At 34.7% G+C, this 17,762-nt stretch overlaps 1 protein-coding gene across 1 annotated transcript in view; it reads right to left on the reverse strand.

Annotated features, from left to right (window-relative positions):
- SCAPER (S-phase cyclin A associated protein in the ER) overlaps positions 1 to 17,762 on the reverse strand; it is a 473,451-nt gene that overhangs the window by 441,877 nt on the left and 13,812 nt on the right. The window contains exons 2-4 of the mRNA XM_080809794.1: positions 14,479 to 14,545; positions 6,965 to 7,082; positions 3,070 to 3,140 (exon numbers count right to left, since the gene is read on the reverse strand). Of these exons, the coding sequence (XP_080665920.1) occupies positions 3,070 to 3,140; positions 6,965 to 7,082; positions 14,479 to 14,484 (195 nt within the window). The 5' untranslated portion in view covers positions 14,485 to 14,545. The remainder of the gene's footprint in view (positions 1 to 3,069; positions 3,141 to 6,964; positions 7,083 to 14,478; positions 14,546 to 17,762) is intronic.

Genomic DNA, 17,762 nt, shown 5'->3' on the forward strand with positions numbered 1-17,762 from the left:
AGTGGTGATAGGGGCATCCTTGCCTTATAACTGATCTTAGGGGGAAAGCTTCTAGCTTTCTCACCATTAAGTACCACATTAGCTGTAGGGTTTTTTGTAGATTTTTTTAATCAAGTTGAGGAAGATTCCCCCTACTTGTAGTTTATTGATAGTTTTCATCATAAATGGGTGTCAAGTTTTGTCAAATGCTTTTACTGAACCTATTGAAGTGATAATGTGATTTTTCTTTTAGTCTGTTGATGGACTAAAGACCAAATATGAAAACAAAAATTTAAAACTATCTAGAAGGACATTTTTATAATCTTAAAATAAGAGAGGCTTTCATAGATAAAACAAAAAGCACAACTCATGGATAAATTATGTAAAATTAAATTTATATATTTGGTCATGGTGTATCATTCTTTTCAAATATTGTGAGGTACAACTTGCTAATATTCCTCTATTTGGAAATCATGGCTGCTTTTAGTTGATAGCCTTAAATTTTTATCATACACACTTATATTCATATTTTCCTAAAAAAAACTTCTTCCTAAATAAGACAAGAATTTTATTACTCTAACCCCCTTCCAAAATCCCTACAATCCAGTCTTCATGTTAATATTGTCTAAAACTATAGTTCCACTTTTCTAAATCTAATCGTGTGAGGGTTGTTTTTTTTTTTCAAACCATCAACAGGTAATGAGTTTACAAACACATTTTACAGATATCTATTTTAATTTAAATTCAATTAGCCAACATACAGTATATTATTAGTTTCAGATAGAGTGTTCAATAATTTACCAGTTGCATATAACACCCAGTGCTCATCATATCACATGCTACAGATACCTTTTTAACAAGTTCCTTCCCCCAGGTTACCTTTTCTTCCTGCTGAAGTTCATCTTTAGTAGTTCCTTCATTAAGGGTCACTGGGTGGCAAACACTTAGTTTTTGTCTAAAATAACTAAAAATAGTTATATTTCATTCTTGCACTTGGCTGGGCACAGAATTATGAGTTAAAAGTAATTTTGTCAGGGCGCCTGGGTGGCTCAGTCGGTTATGCAGCTGACTTCAGCTCAAGCCATGATCTCAGGGCCCTGGAATTGAGCCCCACATCGGGCTCCCTGCTCAGCAGGGAGTCTGCTTCTCCCTCTCCCTCTGTGTTCTCTCACTCTTAAATAAATAAAATTTAAAAAGCATTTTTTTAAAGTAATTTTGTCTTATAACTTCGAATATATTGCTTCATTATCCTTTTGTTTATAACAAGGGTATTAATATATCATTCCTCTGTGGTTTTGTTTACTTCTTGGTATTTTTTGAAGATTTTTTTCCGTAATCTTAACATTCTTCAGACTCTTTAGAATGTAGCTAGGTATATAAATCTATTTTTACTTACCCTGCTCAGCTCCACAGTCATGCTCTGAAGCTCTTCAGAACTCAAGTGAGAAAATTTTTCATTATTTCTTCAAATATTCAATGCCCAGTATTATTTACCCTCTACTTTTAAAAGTCCTATATGGCCTATATAAGAATTTCTCAATCTTAAATTCTCTTTCTTATTTTCCATCTTGTTAGTTCTCTGCAATATGTTTTAAATTCTCCTCAGTAGTGTCTTCCAATTCACAAATTTTCTCTTTGTCCAATACAACATTTATTCCATTAATTATGGGTTTTTTAAATTTCATTGACAATACTTTCATTCATAAGATTTCTAACTGGCTCACTTTTATCTATAAATGTTCAAAATTAATATCCATCTGTTTTACTTCAGAATTTCTCCTTCTTGTTTATAGTTATTCTTTCCTTTGAGGAACTTAAGCTCATTCTTTTGGAAGTCTTCCTTAGGAAAATGGCCTTTTTTCATTACCTCAAGAGTAAATTCTCTCATAGAATGTGGTATCTATATTTTATAACATTATTTTCCTCACGTGCTTTGATATTTTACTTTGAATTTGAATTTCTTATATTTTAGTTCTTCACTTTGCTCACCCTCATTCCATGTATCCTACTGTTACAGTGACCATCCTCCAGCCCACTGTGGTCCCACTTCCACAGGTCTTTTACTGGGTACTTAACACTCTCACCTGTCAAGAATACTAGCAGAACCAGTCATAAACCATGGGCCACTTCCTTTTACTGCTTCCGACATCAATTCACAGGGCACAACCCAGGCAGACTATAGCTTTTTTTGCTCCTAGAGCAAACCCTGCATAAGCCCAAAACTTTATACCATGAGCCTGGATTTGTTTCCCCACCATAATCAGGGAATTTTAGCCTTCTTTAATCCCTTAAGACTTGTCCATTAAGTTTGTGTCCCTAATTCCACTTACCTGTCAGTATGTTTATTTCTTTTATCTTTTTAATGTAAAAAAATTTTTTATCATTGATAACATTGTAGGTGAGGAGTTGGGGATTATTTTATGAATTCACAATGACACGTTGATTAGAAATTCATGTTTTCCTTATGTGAAGTTTCGGGTCCGCATAATCATATTGATATATTTAATAACATCAAAACAAAATAATACATATGGAAAGTTCAGAGAAAGTACTATGAATCAAAAAGCCAATATTAATGTGCTAAAGAACACCTTTAAAATAGGTTTGTGGTCTCCAAAATTTTAATAAAGCAATTTGAAAATTTTTAGAGACAATACTTTTACTATTCTACAACCTAAAGACATCACTATACCAAGAAAGAAAATCATAAAAGAATTCATAAATATGGGATGTGTAGCAGAAGGCTTAAGAGCATAAACTAGAAATTAACGACCTGGATTCAAATCTTCGCTGTGCCACTCACTAGCAAGTTATATAACCTCTTCCTACCTGTGTTTCCTCATTTTTAGATAATCATTTAGATAATAATAATGCCTATGCTGAAGGGACTGTTACAAGAAACAAATAAATTAATATTTGTAAAGGATTTAGTACTAGCTAGGCACACGGTACTGTATACACATTTGTTAAGTGAAGAATGTTACACTGGAATTTTATATGAAAACAAAATATACAATACTCAAATCCTGAAAAATTACATTTTCTCATTCAAATTAAAAGTCAGTAAGTAGAAAGTTGCATATGCTGTACCTGTTTAGTATTTTTATGAGTTCCTTGAATTGTCCTCTTTGATTTTCCACCAGTTTGACATTTGGATTTCCCTTCAAGGCAAAAATAGACAAATATAAAGGTCAAAAAATGGGTAGTACAGGGGTACCTGGGTGGCTCAGTTGGTTAAGCAAATGCCTTCAGCTCAGGTCATGATCCCAGGGTCCCAGGATCAAGCCCCACATCAGGCTCCTTGCTCAGCAGGAAGCCTGCTTCTCCCTCCCGCTCTGCTGTTCCCCCTGTTTGTGTTCTCTCTCTTCCCCTCTTTCTATCTCCCTCTCTGTTAAATAAATAATTTTTTTAAAATGGGGAGTACGAAATTGAACTATATAAGTCATTTGGGCATACTAATACATAATCTCCTTCCAGAGATCACGAAACAGTACAATCTATACGTGATCAATATGAACTACCGATAAAATAAAAAACAAAATTCCATTTTCCCAGGGACTGATTTTACTGAATGGCTTTCTCAGAATAGGAAAAAAATCAACCTCTTAAATAAGTCAGATATTCTGACAATTTAAAAACAAGGCCAAGTTACTTGATACTTCTCAACTCATAAACAGTTCTGAAAAATACTCTTTGAATTCAAATTTTATTTTAACAATAAAATCGAGAATACATTTTTTACCATTTAAAAACTCAGTATTTTGTTTTGACAAACTTATCTGATTTATGAAATTCACAGTTTAATTTGAAAAGAGAAGTTTTCAGTTCTTTGTATTTTTGCCATCAGATATATCTTTCTCACCTGCTCTTTTTTATAAGAAAGATACTAACTACTATTTCATAATCATTCTGTTTTTGAGAGCAATTCAAAATAGAAATAAAATTCTATCTATAATGTACAACAGAATAATTTTCCTTTCAGCAAAATAATTTTGGGCCAGGACCTGTGAAGCAGTACAAATGAAGTGAGCCATAACACCTACTAACAATTTACCCACACATAAGTGGGCCTCCCTCAACTGTTCTACCATGGATGAAAGCAGAACTCGACACTCAACTACACAGCCTTTATCCATCCTTTGATTATAGAGAACAATGGACAAGCAGGACTTTTAGAATATCCAGTAGAATAACCAGCTTAAAACAAGTATCAGAGAAAACAAAAATAAAACAACAGAAGAAAACTTAAGAAAATTGAAAGATCATTCTCAGAAATATCTGAGTATGTATTATAGCTATAATAAGAACGAGTTGCTTTTTTAAAAAAAAGCAAAATAAAGATTTCTCTATTATTGGCAAAGTTTTAACAATATAAAATAATCCTTATCAGAAATTATGAAATTGACATTCTTATTTTGTCATCATTTAGATATTCAGAAAGTTCTAATTCTATGGGTTCACAGTTCTATTCTTTTGCAACAAGCATAAATGAAGCTTTATAATTGTATTGGCCAGTTTTTTATGTACTTACATGCAAAATCAGGTTATATACAGATATGTGATTCATTATTGAATTTTCTTTCCTTCCTTGAATAGAAGCAATTTTAATAAAATCTCAGATTATTTTGTGTTCTGATTAATCCATGGAAAGTGAAAAATAAAATTTCATAAAATAATATGAATCATACATAGCAACCATAAGAAATTTTTAGGTTTTATGTTATTATTTTTATAGTAAATAATGTTGATATATGTTTTTACCAAAGAAATGAAAGTAACAGTAAGCTTGAAAACTTACTTCAGCTAGTAGAGAGGTAATTTTAAGAAGATAAATTTAATTTCCCCCTCTAATTGGTAGTTTTTGATTCAAAGTAACTGCTCCTTAAAAATACCTAGGAAGGGGTGCCTGGGTGGCTCAGTTGGTTAAGCATCTGCCTTAGCTCAGGACCATGATCTTAGAGCCCTGCCTTCCTGCACTGGGCTCCTTGCTCAGCAGGGAGTCTACTTCTCCCTCTCCCCTGCTTGTGCTCTCTCTTGGTATCTCTCTCTTTCTCAAGTAAATAAATAAAATCTTAAAAAAAAAAAAATTAGGAAGACTGACAAAGAAAAGCTACCAAGGGAGGACTGGTCTAAGCAGATATTTTAATATACTATAATGCCTCTATAATTAAAACAGTGTGGCTTTCACACATGAATTATATGAAGAGCTCGGTGAAATAGAATGTAAGTACATAAGGAAATTCAATTTATGATACAGTGACATCTCAAAAAAATGGGGCAAAGATAGACTTTACAGTAAGTGATGGTGGAGCAACTTGTAATCCCTACGGAAAAAGATAAAATTAGATCCATACCTCACACTATATATAAGAATAAACTACAAATGGATCATTGATACAAGTATAGAAAAATAAAGATAGAATAAAAATAAGTTTTTAAATAATAAGTATAAAAAATAAAATGTAGAAAATATGTAAAAGTAAAATAAATTTAAAAGAATAAAACATGGATGAACTCCTATATAGCTTGAAACATCTCCCTGAGTAAGGGTGTTCTCAAAGAATATGTCAAAAGGAAACAGGAGTCAGCTTAACAGGTCTCCCACTCATCTAGACAAACCTAGAACTAAAGACTAGGTTTGAACAAAACTAAACTAAAACTAAAACTAAGACAAACCTAGAACTAAGCATCAAAATAGATAAATCAAAACTCATTAAATAAGAACCATGACTCCATATAAACTTAAATAAATGCAAAGTTACACATATACTACAAAAGGGAAAAGGGAAAGCTCTCTCTTACATTAGAATGTCAGCTAATAAAAACACTGGGGTCAGCAAATCACCATTTTGCAACCATCAGGGTAGTAACTTAATTAGCTAAGAATTATCAACAGAAGCTAAAAGTAGTGAGTAGACTACTTCAAGAGAAACAGGACATTTACATAGTCTCAAACTATCTTACCACAAATTACCTACTAATTACAAAGTTAATAGTTACTTTCCAGTGCAGAAACTCAGGAGATACCACCTTAGCCAAGTGATTAATGTTGACATCACTAGTAACGAAACAAAACCACTATCATGTGCCTCCTATGACCCACTGGAAAGGAAACAACATAATTTCTATAGAATCCCTCCAAAAATATATAACTGAATCTAAGCATGAAAAGATACCACACAAACCCAATATGAGGAATAGTCTACAAATCCTCAGAAAATTTCAAAGTGAGATCCTCTTTGGTATACCCCAACCTCCTGTTTTCTGTCTCCCCATCCAATCTTCTAGTCCCCAGGATTTAGGCAGTGCTCACAATGATCCTACCCATGAAAGTAAAAGGACTAAAAAGGCATTTTTTCTAGTTCAAATAATAACAACTAAAGAAATACACTCTTTTTTTTTCTAAAACATTAACCTGTAACTAACTGTGGTGAATATAGTAAATTTCTTAAAACCTGTTTATTTTTATTAGAATTTAATAAAATAAAAAATCTCAATCTCCTATAAGTTAAAAAAGAAAACTAATTCGCCAATCATAACAAACCTACCTTTGTTCCTATGTGAAACAGCAAAACTAACACTTTCATGAAACCATTTGTATATTAGCTAAGAAAAAAAGGAAACAAGGGGGTGCCCGAGTGGCTCAGTCAGTTGATTGTCCAACTCTTGATTTCAGTTCAAGTCATTATCTCAGGGTCATGAGATCAAGACCCATATGGGACTTTCTTACTCAGCACAGGGTCTACTTGAGATTCTCACTCTCCTTCTCCCTCTTTCCCTCCCCCATTCATGCATGCTTCCTCTCTCTAATAAATAAATGAATAAAATCTTTTTTTTAAAAAGCAATAAAAAAGTTATTTCTTATTTCATGTGTGCTAATTTGCCCAACAGTTCAAATCATATAGTTTTAGATCTATCTATTGTTTAAGACTAAATATACCCTCCTAAATTTACAACAAAAATGAAACAGTTTAAAAATACATACCATCATCATCTTTGCTTTCTAGAGGAACACTCCAAGCTATCAGGTTTCTTGCTGTACGACCCTCCTCTGCAACTATTCTCCTAACTTTGTCATGACTATTGGAGCGCTGGAATGATGCCTATATACAGAAAATATATATTAGATTATTAGATTAGTCAACATATAAAATATATTTGGCTGACAAATTCATTGTTTCTCACATTTTCTCACAAAGGCAACACTTAAAACTAATTTAGGATTGAAAAGGTAGTTAAACAGAGAAAAGAAAGTTAAGTCACAGATCTTTTTATTTCTGAAAAGACTAGTTTTACCACTTTAAGAATAAACAAATTGTTTCAAGAATAAATACAATCTAAGGTTTGAACATGTGCCCTAAGAATCACAATACTGCTTTGTACACATTTCAGCACCACCACTTACACAGCAACAGGTCTGATCCCTCGGATTTCAGTCCTACACACAGCTTCATTTTAGCCTTTCCCTTATTTGTAATTCCTTTCTCTGCCAGTCAGAAACCCGTCTCTCATTACCTAAAATATATTTACTTATCTGTTCAGTTCTAATACATACATAGTTTCAGAATTGCTAACCCACAGCATTTATTAACAAGATCACAACATTTCTATACAGTTCTTATCGTTAGCATTACAGTATCCAAAGTACTGGATTTTTCCCCCAAAATGACTTAAATTGGTTCTTCTCAGCCTCACCCCTTTCAATGTGATTACATTATTCCCTTGTAAGATGTTACTCCTTCTGTTCCGTTTTTGGTTCTCCTCACTTACTGGTTGATTTTAAGTGCTTGTTTATTGGGGAATATGTGAAAGAAAGCAACACATTATTCTCAAAGTAACTTACTGACAAGGAGTATGACTTGAAGAAAAGAAAAAAGGCACTACACTCTAGAGCATGGGTCAGCAAACTTCTACAAAGGGCCAGATAACAACTTTTTATTTTAGGCTTTGCAGGCCATACAGCTTCTCTGACAACTGGTCAATCATGACTTTTTTGTGTGAAAGTAGCCAGAACTTAACTTTTACATCTTTAAAATAAATACCTGTCCCCACATTCCTTCATTCCTCTGACCTTATCCTGGATAGCCACATGGCATCTTCTTACCTAACTCATAAGTTTATGCTGAAACTCATTAATCTGTGACCACTATTCCAGCTCCACCCTGTGCAAAATTCTTGAATCATATCTATTCCCATATTTTTCAATCAAGTTAACACTATAAAATCTCCTTTTTTTGGATTAAACACATCTCCCAGTGATTATTAGCTCTAACTTAGGTTGGCATCTATCATTTAAGTTACCAAAGCATTGTTTTAAGCAAGAAGTATCACTATTCCTTACAGGCCAGATGAACAAGTTTAAATAGGTGGTCTACTTTTCAGCTCTTTTTCAGATAATTTCAGATAATTATGCAATCACATAAAATCTATAAAATTCATTATTCTATACATTATTCTCTAACTCAAGAGTCCTCATAAAGTGATGATTTTCTAGGAACTAAAGTGATCACAAGATAGCAATGTTATAATAATGCTAGAACAGAAAACTTGAAATCTAATATTCTTCTCTTCTATAAACGTTTCAATTCTACCATAAATTTTGCAAAGTCAGTTTTTTTTAAAGATTTTTATTTGAGAGATAGAGAGCATGAGCATGCATGTGCACAAGCCAGGGGGTGGGGTACAGAGAGAGAGAAGCAGAGGGAGAAGCAGAGTCCCTGCTAGGCAGGGAGCCCAACATGGGGCTCCATCCCAGGACCCTAAGATCATGACCTGAGCTGAAAGGCAAACATCTAACCCACTGAGCCATCCAGGCACCCAAAAGTTAGTTCTTTTACATTCAATACACATACACAAATTCAAAGAAAAAGCTATCACCAACTCAAGACTTTAATTCTTAATTCTAATACTTCACATGCAAAAATGTTGTAACATTCACCTTACTACAATATCTGACTGAAAACCATTTTTCCATAAAATCACAGGTGCATTCTGTAATATATTCTAACTGAACTCTTTTCAATGAACTGACAAATACTAGTCATTTTTAATAACCCTGTTGTTACAAAGATGTCAGTAGTAACTTAAATATAATAGTTTAAGCATTTTAATCTAAGCATCAGAGTTTGCTATTCAATAAATGACTCTGAGATACTTCATAACATTACAGATATCTATTTCAAACAGAATTTTCATCTAGGTTCTTCCAAAAGACTTAAAATACATTATTTGCATCCCAAAGTCACAGTGTGCCACCTAGTGCCATAAGGAGATTTTGCAGAGGCTTGTTCAAATACTAAACGTTTCAATAAAAAGCATAACCATCAGTCTTAAGTTAAAGTTTTTATGTTTAATACTTAAAGAATTTGTGATTTAAGTGCATAATTTCTGAGACTTGCTCCTAGATTCGTAAAAAAAATTTTTTTTGACCTATCTGCTAAGGCTAAGAAAATCTAAGTAATTTCTACTTTAAGCAACTTTGTTCATAATCCCAAAATGGTTTCAAGCACTATTTATTAAATTTTTATGTTTGTACCCCCATTAAAATTACTACTTCTAATAGTTCTTCAAAATACACCTATAATACTACTTGCTCATAAAACTAATTTCCCTTCTTTTTTAAAATGGTTTTTCAACTTTCTAAATAACTAAGCAAAAACTTTCTTCTAAATTCCCACTAATAAAGCTCTTCAGATTTTTAAGTAGTTCAAAGACAAGATTACCAGTCACTAAACACCAGGAGTACGTTAAAATTCTAAGAGTGGGAGCACGTATACATACTTTTAAAAAACCACAAACTTACCTAAGAAACTGAGTAACTGGGACAATTTCCCTAACATAGAATGTGGACTGGAATTCTGTACAGTAACCTACAATAACTTTGTCAGATCTTACTGATGTTTCACATCTTTCTAAAGGTAAAGTCACGTCCTAGATGAACTAAGGCTGTCCAGACTATCACAGAGGACAAAAATAAACTTCAACCTTGTATGAGCAACTCTGTTTTGAGATCTCTGTTAAAACAGATACCGAATCTTACTAATTCTATGTCCTAAATATATTTTGAAACTGTAAATCCACTAATACCCTAATCTGAGCCATCATCATGTCAAACATATATTATAACAGCTTCTGTGACAGAGACAATAATATGTTCACCAAAACCACTCCATTTTTGTCCTGCTACAAAGCTAGATAATACTTACTGGGCTCTTGCAGCTAGATGGCCATATGACTAAATTCTGCACACTAAAATATAGGCAAAAATAAGATAAGCCATTTCCAGGCCTGGCTTATAAAGAAAATGTCATGCATCATCATTTATAGTCTCTCTCTCTCTTTTCTCCCACTTACTAGCCAGATGCAGAGGATCCAAACACAGAACTCTCTAGAAAACGAGTTAAAAAAAAAAAAGTTGGTTCCTGAATTACAATATGAAAGGCTGAATACTGAATACCTGCACTGAACTATTATGTGAATAATAAACTTCCCTTCTGCTTATAAAGGGCTAGGTAATTCAGACCAACCACGCACTTGAGAAAAACTGTAAGAGCTAAAGAAAATATGTTTTAAAAATCTGTTTAACGCACCAGAAAAAAGTGAAGGAAGCAAGCAATTATAGGGCAAGATCAGGGAACATAAGAAACTTAAAGAGGTGAGTCCAGCAATCAGGGCTGCTTTTGCCCCAGAGGCACCTGGCAATTCCAACGGATACAGCCAAGACAGAAAAATTGAGCAGAGTTTGATAGACTTGCAAAAGTAAAGAAACTAAATCTGTCCAGGGCCACCCAGGCAGTAGGTTGAAACCTGGAAGTTTCATCCCAAGAATAAGGGTAAACTAGAAATAGATAAGCCCTCACAAAAAACCAGGGCCAATTTTGAATCATTTCAATATCTGGCAAGATTAAACTATGACTGCCAGTGTTCCTAGCCATTGTCACCCCCGACTCATGCTCTCTCCCTCTCAAGTAAATTAAAAAATAAAATCCTTTTTTAAAAAAAGAAGTCAGGTAGAGAAAGACAAATACCATATGATTTCATCATATTTGGAATTTAAGAAATGAAACAAATGGACAAAAACAAAAGAAACAAACTGAGTAATATATGGAATTGCTGAATCACTATATTATACACCTGGAACTAATATAATGCTATATAATAACTATGTTGGAATTAAACTAAATTTAAAAAAAAGAATGGTAGCTTTATTAATATTGAACAAAGCAGACTTTAAGGCAAGGATTACTGCTAGAGATAGAATGATATTTCATAAGTGTAAAAGGTTCATCAACCAGTGAATTATAATAATTCTAAATGTGCATCTAATAACATCTAAGGAAAAACTGAAATGGGAAAAAAGCATCATGGAAGATTTTAACATACCTCTTTAAGAAGCTGGCAGAATAAGTAGACAAAAACAGTTAAGTAACAATACAGAAGACCTGAACAACATAATTAAAAAACTTGACATATTTGACATATCCAGAACCCAACATTCAACACTGGTAGAATATACATTCTTTTCAAGTGTATGCTATTTTCCAGACTGTCGATACCGTGGGTCATAAAGCAGGCCTCACTAAATTTCAAAGAACAGAAAGTACCAAAGAGAGATAACCAGAAAAATCCTTGTATGTTTGAAAATTAAGCATTACATTTCTAAATAACTTACAGATCAAAGAAGTCACATCGGAAATTCTAAAATATTTTCAATTGAATCATAATAAAAAATATGACACATCAGTACTTATACAGCAGCCAAAGCCATCCTTAAAGGAAAATGTATAGCCATAAAAATGACATAATGACAAAAAGCTAAAAATCAATGATCAGAGTCTCTATTTCAAAAAGCTAGAAAGAACAGCATATTAATTCCAAAAAAGAAGGAAGTAATAAGCAGCAAAAACCAATAAAATACAAGACAAACATATGATAGTGAAAAACTAATAACAAAACCTAAAATGGGTTATTTGAAAACACTAACAAAAGAATAACCAATAAGAGGAATAAAAAAGGAACACCACTACAGATTCTAAAACCTCCAGGCTTTACAAAGATAAAAGGATATTATAACTAACATATCAACTTAGAATATTTGATATTGAAATACTGATACTGAAATACTGTTGACTTAAAAAATATAATCTACCAAATCTTGACATAAAAAGAATCTAAACATTTATTAAAGAAACTGAATCCCACAAAAAGAAAATTCAGAACCAGATGGGTTTCACGGATGCATTCTCCAAATCACAGTAGCAAAAAATTACACTAAATTCTTCTAGAAAATAAAATAAAAGGAACACAACTAATTTTATGAGACCTACATAACCCTAATATCAGAACCTAAGAGGATAAAACAAGCAAAGTTAACCATCAGTTCAAACTACTTCAGGAGTAAAGATGTGAAAATAACAAACAAACACACATTTGTAAATAGAATCCAGGTAAGATATCACAAGTTGAGTTTATTTCAAGTGCAAGGCTGGTTTAACATTTTTAAATCAGTTGGTGTAATTTACCAAATAAGCAGAATAAAGGAATAAAGCCTTATGCTCATCTCAACAGATGAAAAAAAGCATGTGATAAAAATTTCACAAACTACAACAAATACCATATTTAATGATATAATGTTGAAAGAGACAAGGATGCCCACCATCACCACTTTCATTTAACACTGTACTGAAGGCCCTAGCCTGCACAATTAGGTGAGAAAAACAAGGAAACAGTGAAAGCACAAAATGAACCTGACTCAGTTTGTTACACTAGAAAGTATAGAAATGCTCAAAGAAATAATAGGGACATACCAAAAGAGCCAGATTGAAGGAGCTTCCACCGGCTAAATCTGGGACAATTTGAGCATCAAAATAATAACAATAACAGATTACAACACCAAATAAAATTTAAAAATCCAAGAATCTAGATACACAGAGAGTTGGGGAGAATGTAAATGTTTTTCTCACAGAACTTTAATAAATGTTACCATCAATGAGTGCTAAAACTTGCAGGTGAATGTTTGATGAGGTACCGTGTACATACATAGCCTCAAAGTCTCTCTCAACAAACTACTTATTAATTTCAAAAGAGAAAACACAAACTTTAAACAGAAAAACCAATCCTCTATATTAACCAAGTGATCAAAGATAACATGACCCAAACAGAACAAACCGACCATCATCAATCATGTGATACTCTGCCAAAAAATACAAAATCCAACTCCCCAGGCACCTGGGTGGCTCAGTTATCCAACTCTTGATCTCAGCTCAGGGCTTGATCTCAGGGTCATGGGTTCAAACCCCATGTTGGGCTCCTCACTGGGTATGGAGCCTACTTAAAAAAAAAATCTGACTCTAACCAAATAGGGATCACAAAGAGAAACTTAACATAATGGCAACAAAACAGATGGCTGAAACAAGGGAAGAAAAGCAATCAAATCCTTGGTGACACTGTTGACCACATGCTACTGAAAGCACACTAACATGGTGTTCCTTCTAGCCCAACTAAAACCTACTGGTCTTCCAAGTCTCAACTTAAAAAGTAACTCTCTTAGAATGAAGTCTTTTAAACCCCAGACTTAGCCAGGACCACTTTTATATGCTCAAACCAATCTGTACTCTTTTGCAGTACATCTCACAATTACATTTTAAATCCTTCAAGTACGTATTTACCATCTATCTTCCCCCATGAACAATGAATAATTGGCATGATAAAGAAATCACGAATGACTAAAGTAAGTATATCATGAATAAATGAACAACGTCATTGGGAAATGAGGTATTCAACATAAATCCATAACTAAAGTTTGCCCTGCTAAGCACAAATTTTTTCCATTTTGGATAAAAATCTCTGAATCATACTTCCCTGACTTTTAAACGGAAGCTACTAAAGAAACTTCCTCTTTTCTTGGTACTTTTAGGTTATCACTATGAACAACTTTTGTATGATATTATAATATGCCCTCAGGAGCTGCAGAAGTACAGAGGATGGTACCTGTAAGATAAATGGGCCCAGACCAAAGTGCTTTTTAGACCTTTTAAGTTCTTTACTTCCTGATGATTGGGCAGAACACAAAAGCTTAATTTTCAATTATTTTCTCTTCTGATCCAGGTATCAGCTTTCAATTCTTACTTGTTAGAATTATGGGAATGTTACTACTATGGTTCTGAATAAGAAATTCAAGAATTCTACAAGCACAGTGAATATACTTTCACTGTATGAATTATCTGTTATGGATGATCACAGGCATTTTTAAATTACTCTTGGGTTTTGGCCACCTTCCTTAAAGTCACGGTTGGCAGACTAGCAGTGCTTTACTACACTTTGCCCATTAGAGTTGTTTAAAAACAAGACAAATCAATAGGAAATACTATGAAACAGTAAAAGAAAATGAAGATCTCTGATGCTATAGGATATGCTGCAAAGATACTAAATGAAAAAGAGATGTAAGGAAAGGAGGACAAAAAAACTAAGGTTAGTGTTTAAGGTAGCTTGATCACTTACCATCATTCTTTAATTCCCTTGTATGCCAAGAAGTTCATTTAGCACATAAACCCCTGGGGTGTGACTCCTACAATAAAATATATATATATATATACTCTTAGTCATAACATTGTCAAAAATGTTTATATGTAAAAAGATCAAGTCTCATCACCACAAGTTTGTCATCATATTAAACAACAACAAAAAAAATTGCTCCTTTATACTGCCTATTTGGATATAATACAGCAAATTTTAAATATTCTATACTGAATAATACCTTAATGCTCTCTCTCCCAAATTTTTTAAGTTAAATAGAAGAAAAACACTGTTAATTACATGAATAGTCTGTGAGATCTCAATGCAGACTTTTTTTTTTTACCACTATCTATATAGTGCACACAACACACATACAGTATATCCTTCACAAATATGTGCTTAATTGAAACAAGTTTCATAAAGTAATGTTTATCCCTATTGTGTGAGATACATTCTGATATATCTTTCTCTTTTTCAAATGCTTCTTTCATTAAATTGATTTAAGACCCACTAATGAATGACTACTAGTATACAAAACATTGTAACCTCTTTTTAGGAACTTTCGAAAACTGAGATTTTATCAGAATATTTTAATTACTATTACAAAAGCCTCCACATAGAAAAGATCTTACTTTTCAGGATATCAACATAAAGTAGCCAAACCTTTACTCAAAGAAACCCAAAGCAGAAACCTAGATAGAACACAAAGGGCCAGAGATATTGCTATAAAGAATGGCCTGACCCTATAATGAATGCAGAAAAGCAGCAGTTAGAACCTAGGTGCTTCTAGGATGAGAGCCTAGTGAATTTCCATTGCTAAATGAATTTAATCCTTTTAAAATGCAGCACCTCAAATGAAAATACATGTCTACATAAAAATGTATTCCCAAGTATTAATAGCAGCATTATACATAATGGCCAAAAGTGGAAACAACCCAAATGTCCACCAAATGATGGATAATTAAAATCTGGTATATCCACACAATGGCTTATTATTGGGCTCTAAGAAGGAAAAACTTATACATGATACAACACGGAGGCACCTTAAAAACATTATGCTAAAAAAAAACACAAAAAACGATTATGCTAAGTCAGTCACAAAAGACAGTATATTGTATAATTTATAGGTAATGCCCAGAATAGGCAAATCCATAGAGTCAGAAAATAGATTATTGACTATCTAGGGTTAGGGAGTTGGAGAAAAATGGGAATGACTGCTAACGAGGATAGAGATTCTTTTGGGGATGACAAAATGTTCTAAAATTCATTATGGTGATGGTTGCACAACTCTGTAAATATGCTAAAAACCTTTTCTTAAATGCCTGAATTGCAGGCACCTGGGTGGCTCGGCCAGCTAAGTGTCTGCCTTGGGCACAAGTCATGATCCTAGGGTCCTCGGATTGAGCCCCATGTTAGGCTCCCCGCTCAGTGGGGAGCCTGCTTCTCCCTCTCCCTCTCCAGCTCCCCCTACGTGTGCTCATCTGCTCTCTCTCTCTCCCCCTACCTCTCTCTCTGTCAAATGAATAAATAAATAAATAAATCTAAAAAAATTTTTAATGGCGAAATTGTATGGTGTATGAACTATATCTCAATTAACTGTTCTGTTTTTACATGCAGTGCCTCTGTTCACAACTCTCCAATTCCTCTCCATCTCGGAGTAAAAGCCAAATCCTCACAGTAGCCTACCATACTCATACCTCTCTAACCACACCTCAACTCCTCTCCTCTTTGGTGTTCATTCTACTCCAGCCACACTAGCTTCTTTATGTTCCCCAAAATGCCAGACACACACCTGCCTCAGGGCTTTATGCTTACTGGATACTTATTCGCAACACTCAAGATTTACTCCCTTGGCTCACATGTCACTTCCTCAGTGAGACCTTCTCAAACACTCTATTATTGCAACCCGCTCAAGGGTGCCTGGCTGGCTCAGTCAGCAGAGCATGCATCTCTTGATCTCAGGGTTGTTGAGTTTGAACCCCACGTTGGGTGTAAAGATTACTTTAAAAAGGTAAAATGGGGGGAGGAGTCAAGATGGCAGAGTAGCAGCAAGCGGAGATGACATCAGGTAGCAGGAGTTCAGCTAGATAGTTATCCAACTGTTCTGAACACCTACAAATCCAATAGGAGATCAAAGAGAAGGAGAACAGCAATTCTAGAAACAGAAAATCGACCACTTTCTGAAAGGTAGGACCTGCGGAGAAGTGAATCCGAAGCGTCAGGAAGACAGACTGCAGGGGGAGGGGTCAGCTCCAGCCAAGCAGCGGAGCAATGGACCACAAAAATCAGAACTTTTAGGAGTCTGCTCCTCTGAGGGACATCACTCCAGAGGGTAAGCGGGGGTGGAGCCCTCGCAGGGACAGTGTGGTATCAGGTCCCGCAGGGTCACAGAAGGATCAGGGGTTTCTGAGGGTAGCAGAGCTCACAGGTATTAGAGCAGGGAAGCCAGCTACAGAGACGGAGCCAAGGAGTGAGCTCTCAGCTCAGGGTTACCTTAAACTGTGATCTGCAGCACAATCAGGCCATTGCTCTTTGAGCAGGGATCCCACAAGTGGCAGACCCGGGGAGAGCCACCGGAGGAGCAGAGCGACAGGAATCTGCTGGGTTTGGAGACTCCAAACTGGGCTGTGTGCCAGAGACAGAAACGCTCGGTCACAGGCCGACTGAGCTGGGAGCACGGCCGGAGACCAGGGAGACGGGAGTGATTGAGCGCTTTTCTCCGAGGGTGCACTGAGGAGTGGGGCCCTGGCTCTCGGCTCCTCTGGGCCAGAGATTGAGAGGCCGCCATTTTCCTTCCCATCCTCCAGAGCTCTACAGAAAGCGTTCAAGGGAACAAAAGCTCCCAAGAGCGAACCGAGCAGATTACTTATGCCAGCCCCTGGCAAGGGCAGTGCAATTCCACCTCAGGCAAAAACACTTGAGAATCACTACAACAGGCCCCTCCCCAGAAGATCAGCAAGAAATCCAGCCAAGACCAAGCTCACTGATCAAGGAGAACAGCAGAATTCCAGAGGAGGGGAAAGCAAAGCATGTATTCATGGCTTTCTCCCCATGATTCTTTAGTCTTGCAAAGTTAATTAAATTTTTTTAATTTTACTTTTTTCTTATTCTAATTTTTTTTAGCTTTTACTCTTTCCTCTTTTAACATTTTTTAACTAGCTTATCTTAACAATACCTTTCTTTAAAAAAAATATTTTTGAACCTTTATTTTTATAGTCATATTTTATCATTCATTGAATCTAACTTTATCTTTTGTATACACATAGGGT

The sequence above is a fragment of the Martes martes genome (genome assembly GCF_963455335.1).
Source record: "Martes martes genome assembly, chromosome: 7".
NCBI classification, from domain to species: Eukaryota; Metazoa; Chordata; class Mammalia; order Carnivora; family Mustelidae; genus Martes; species Martes martes.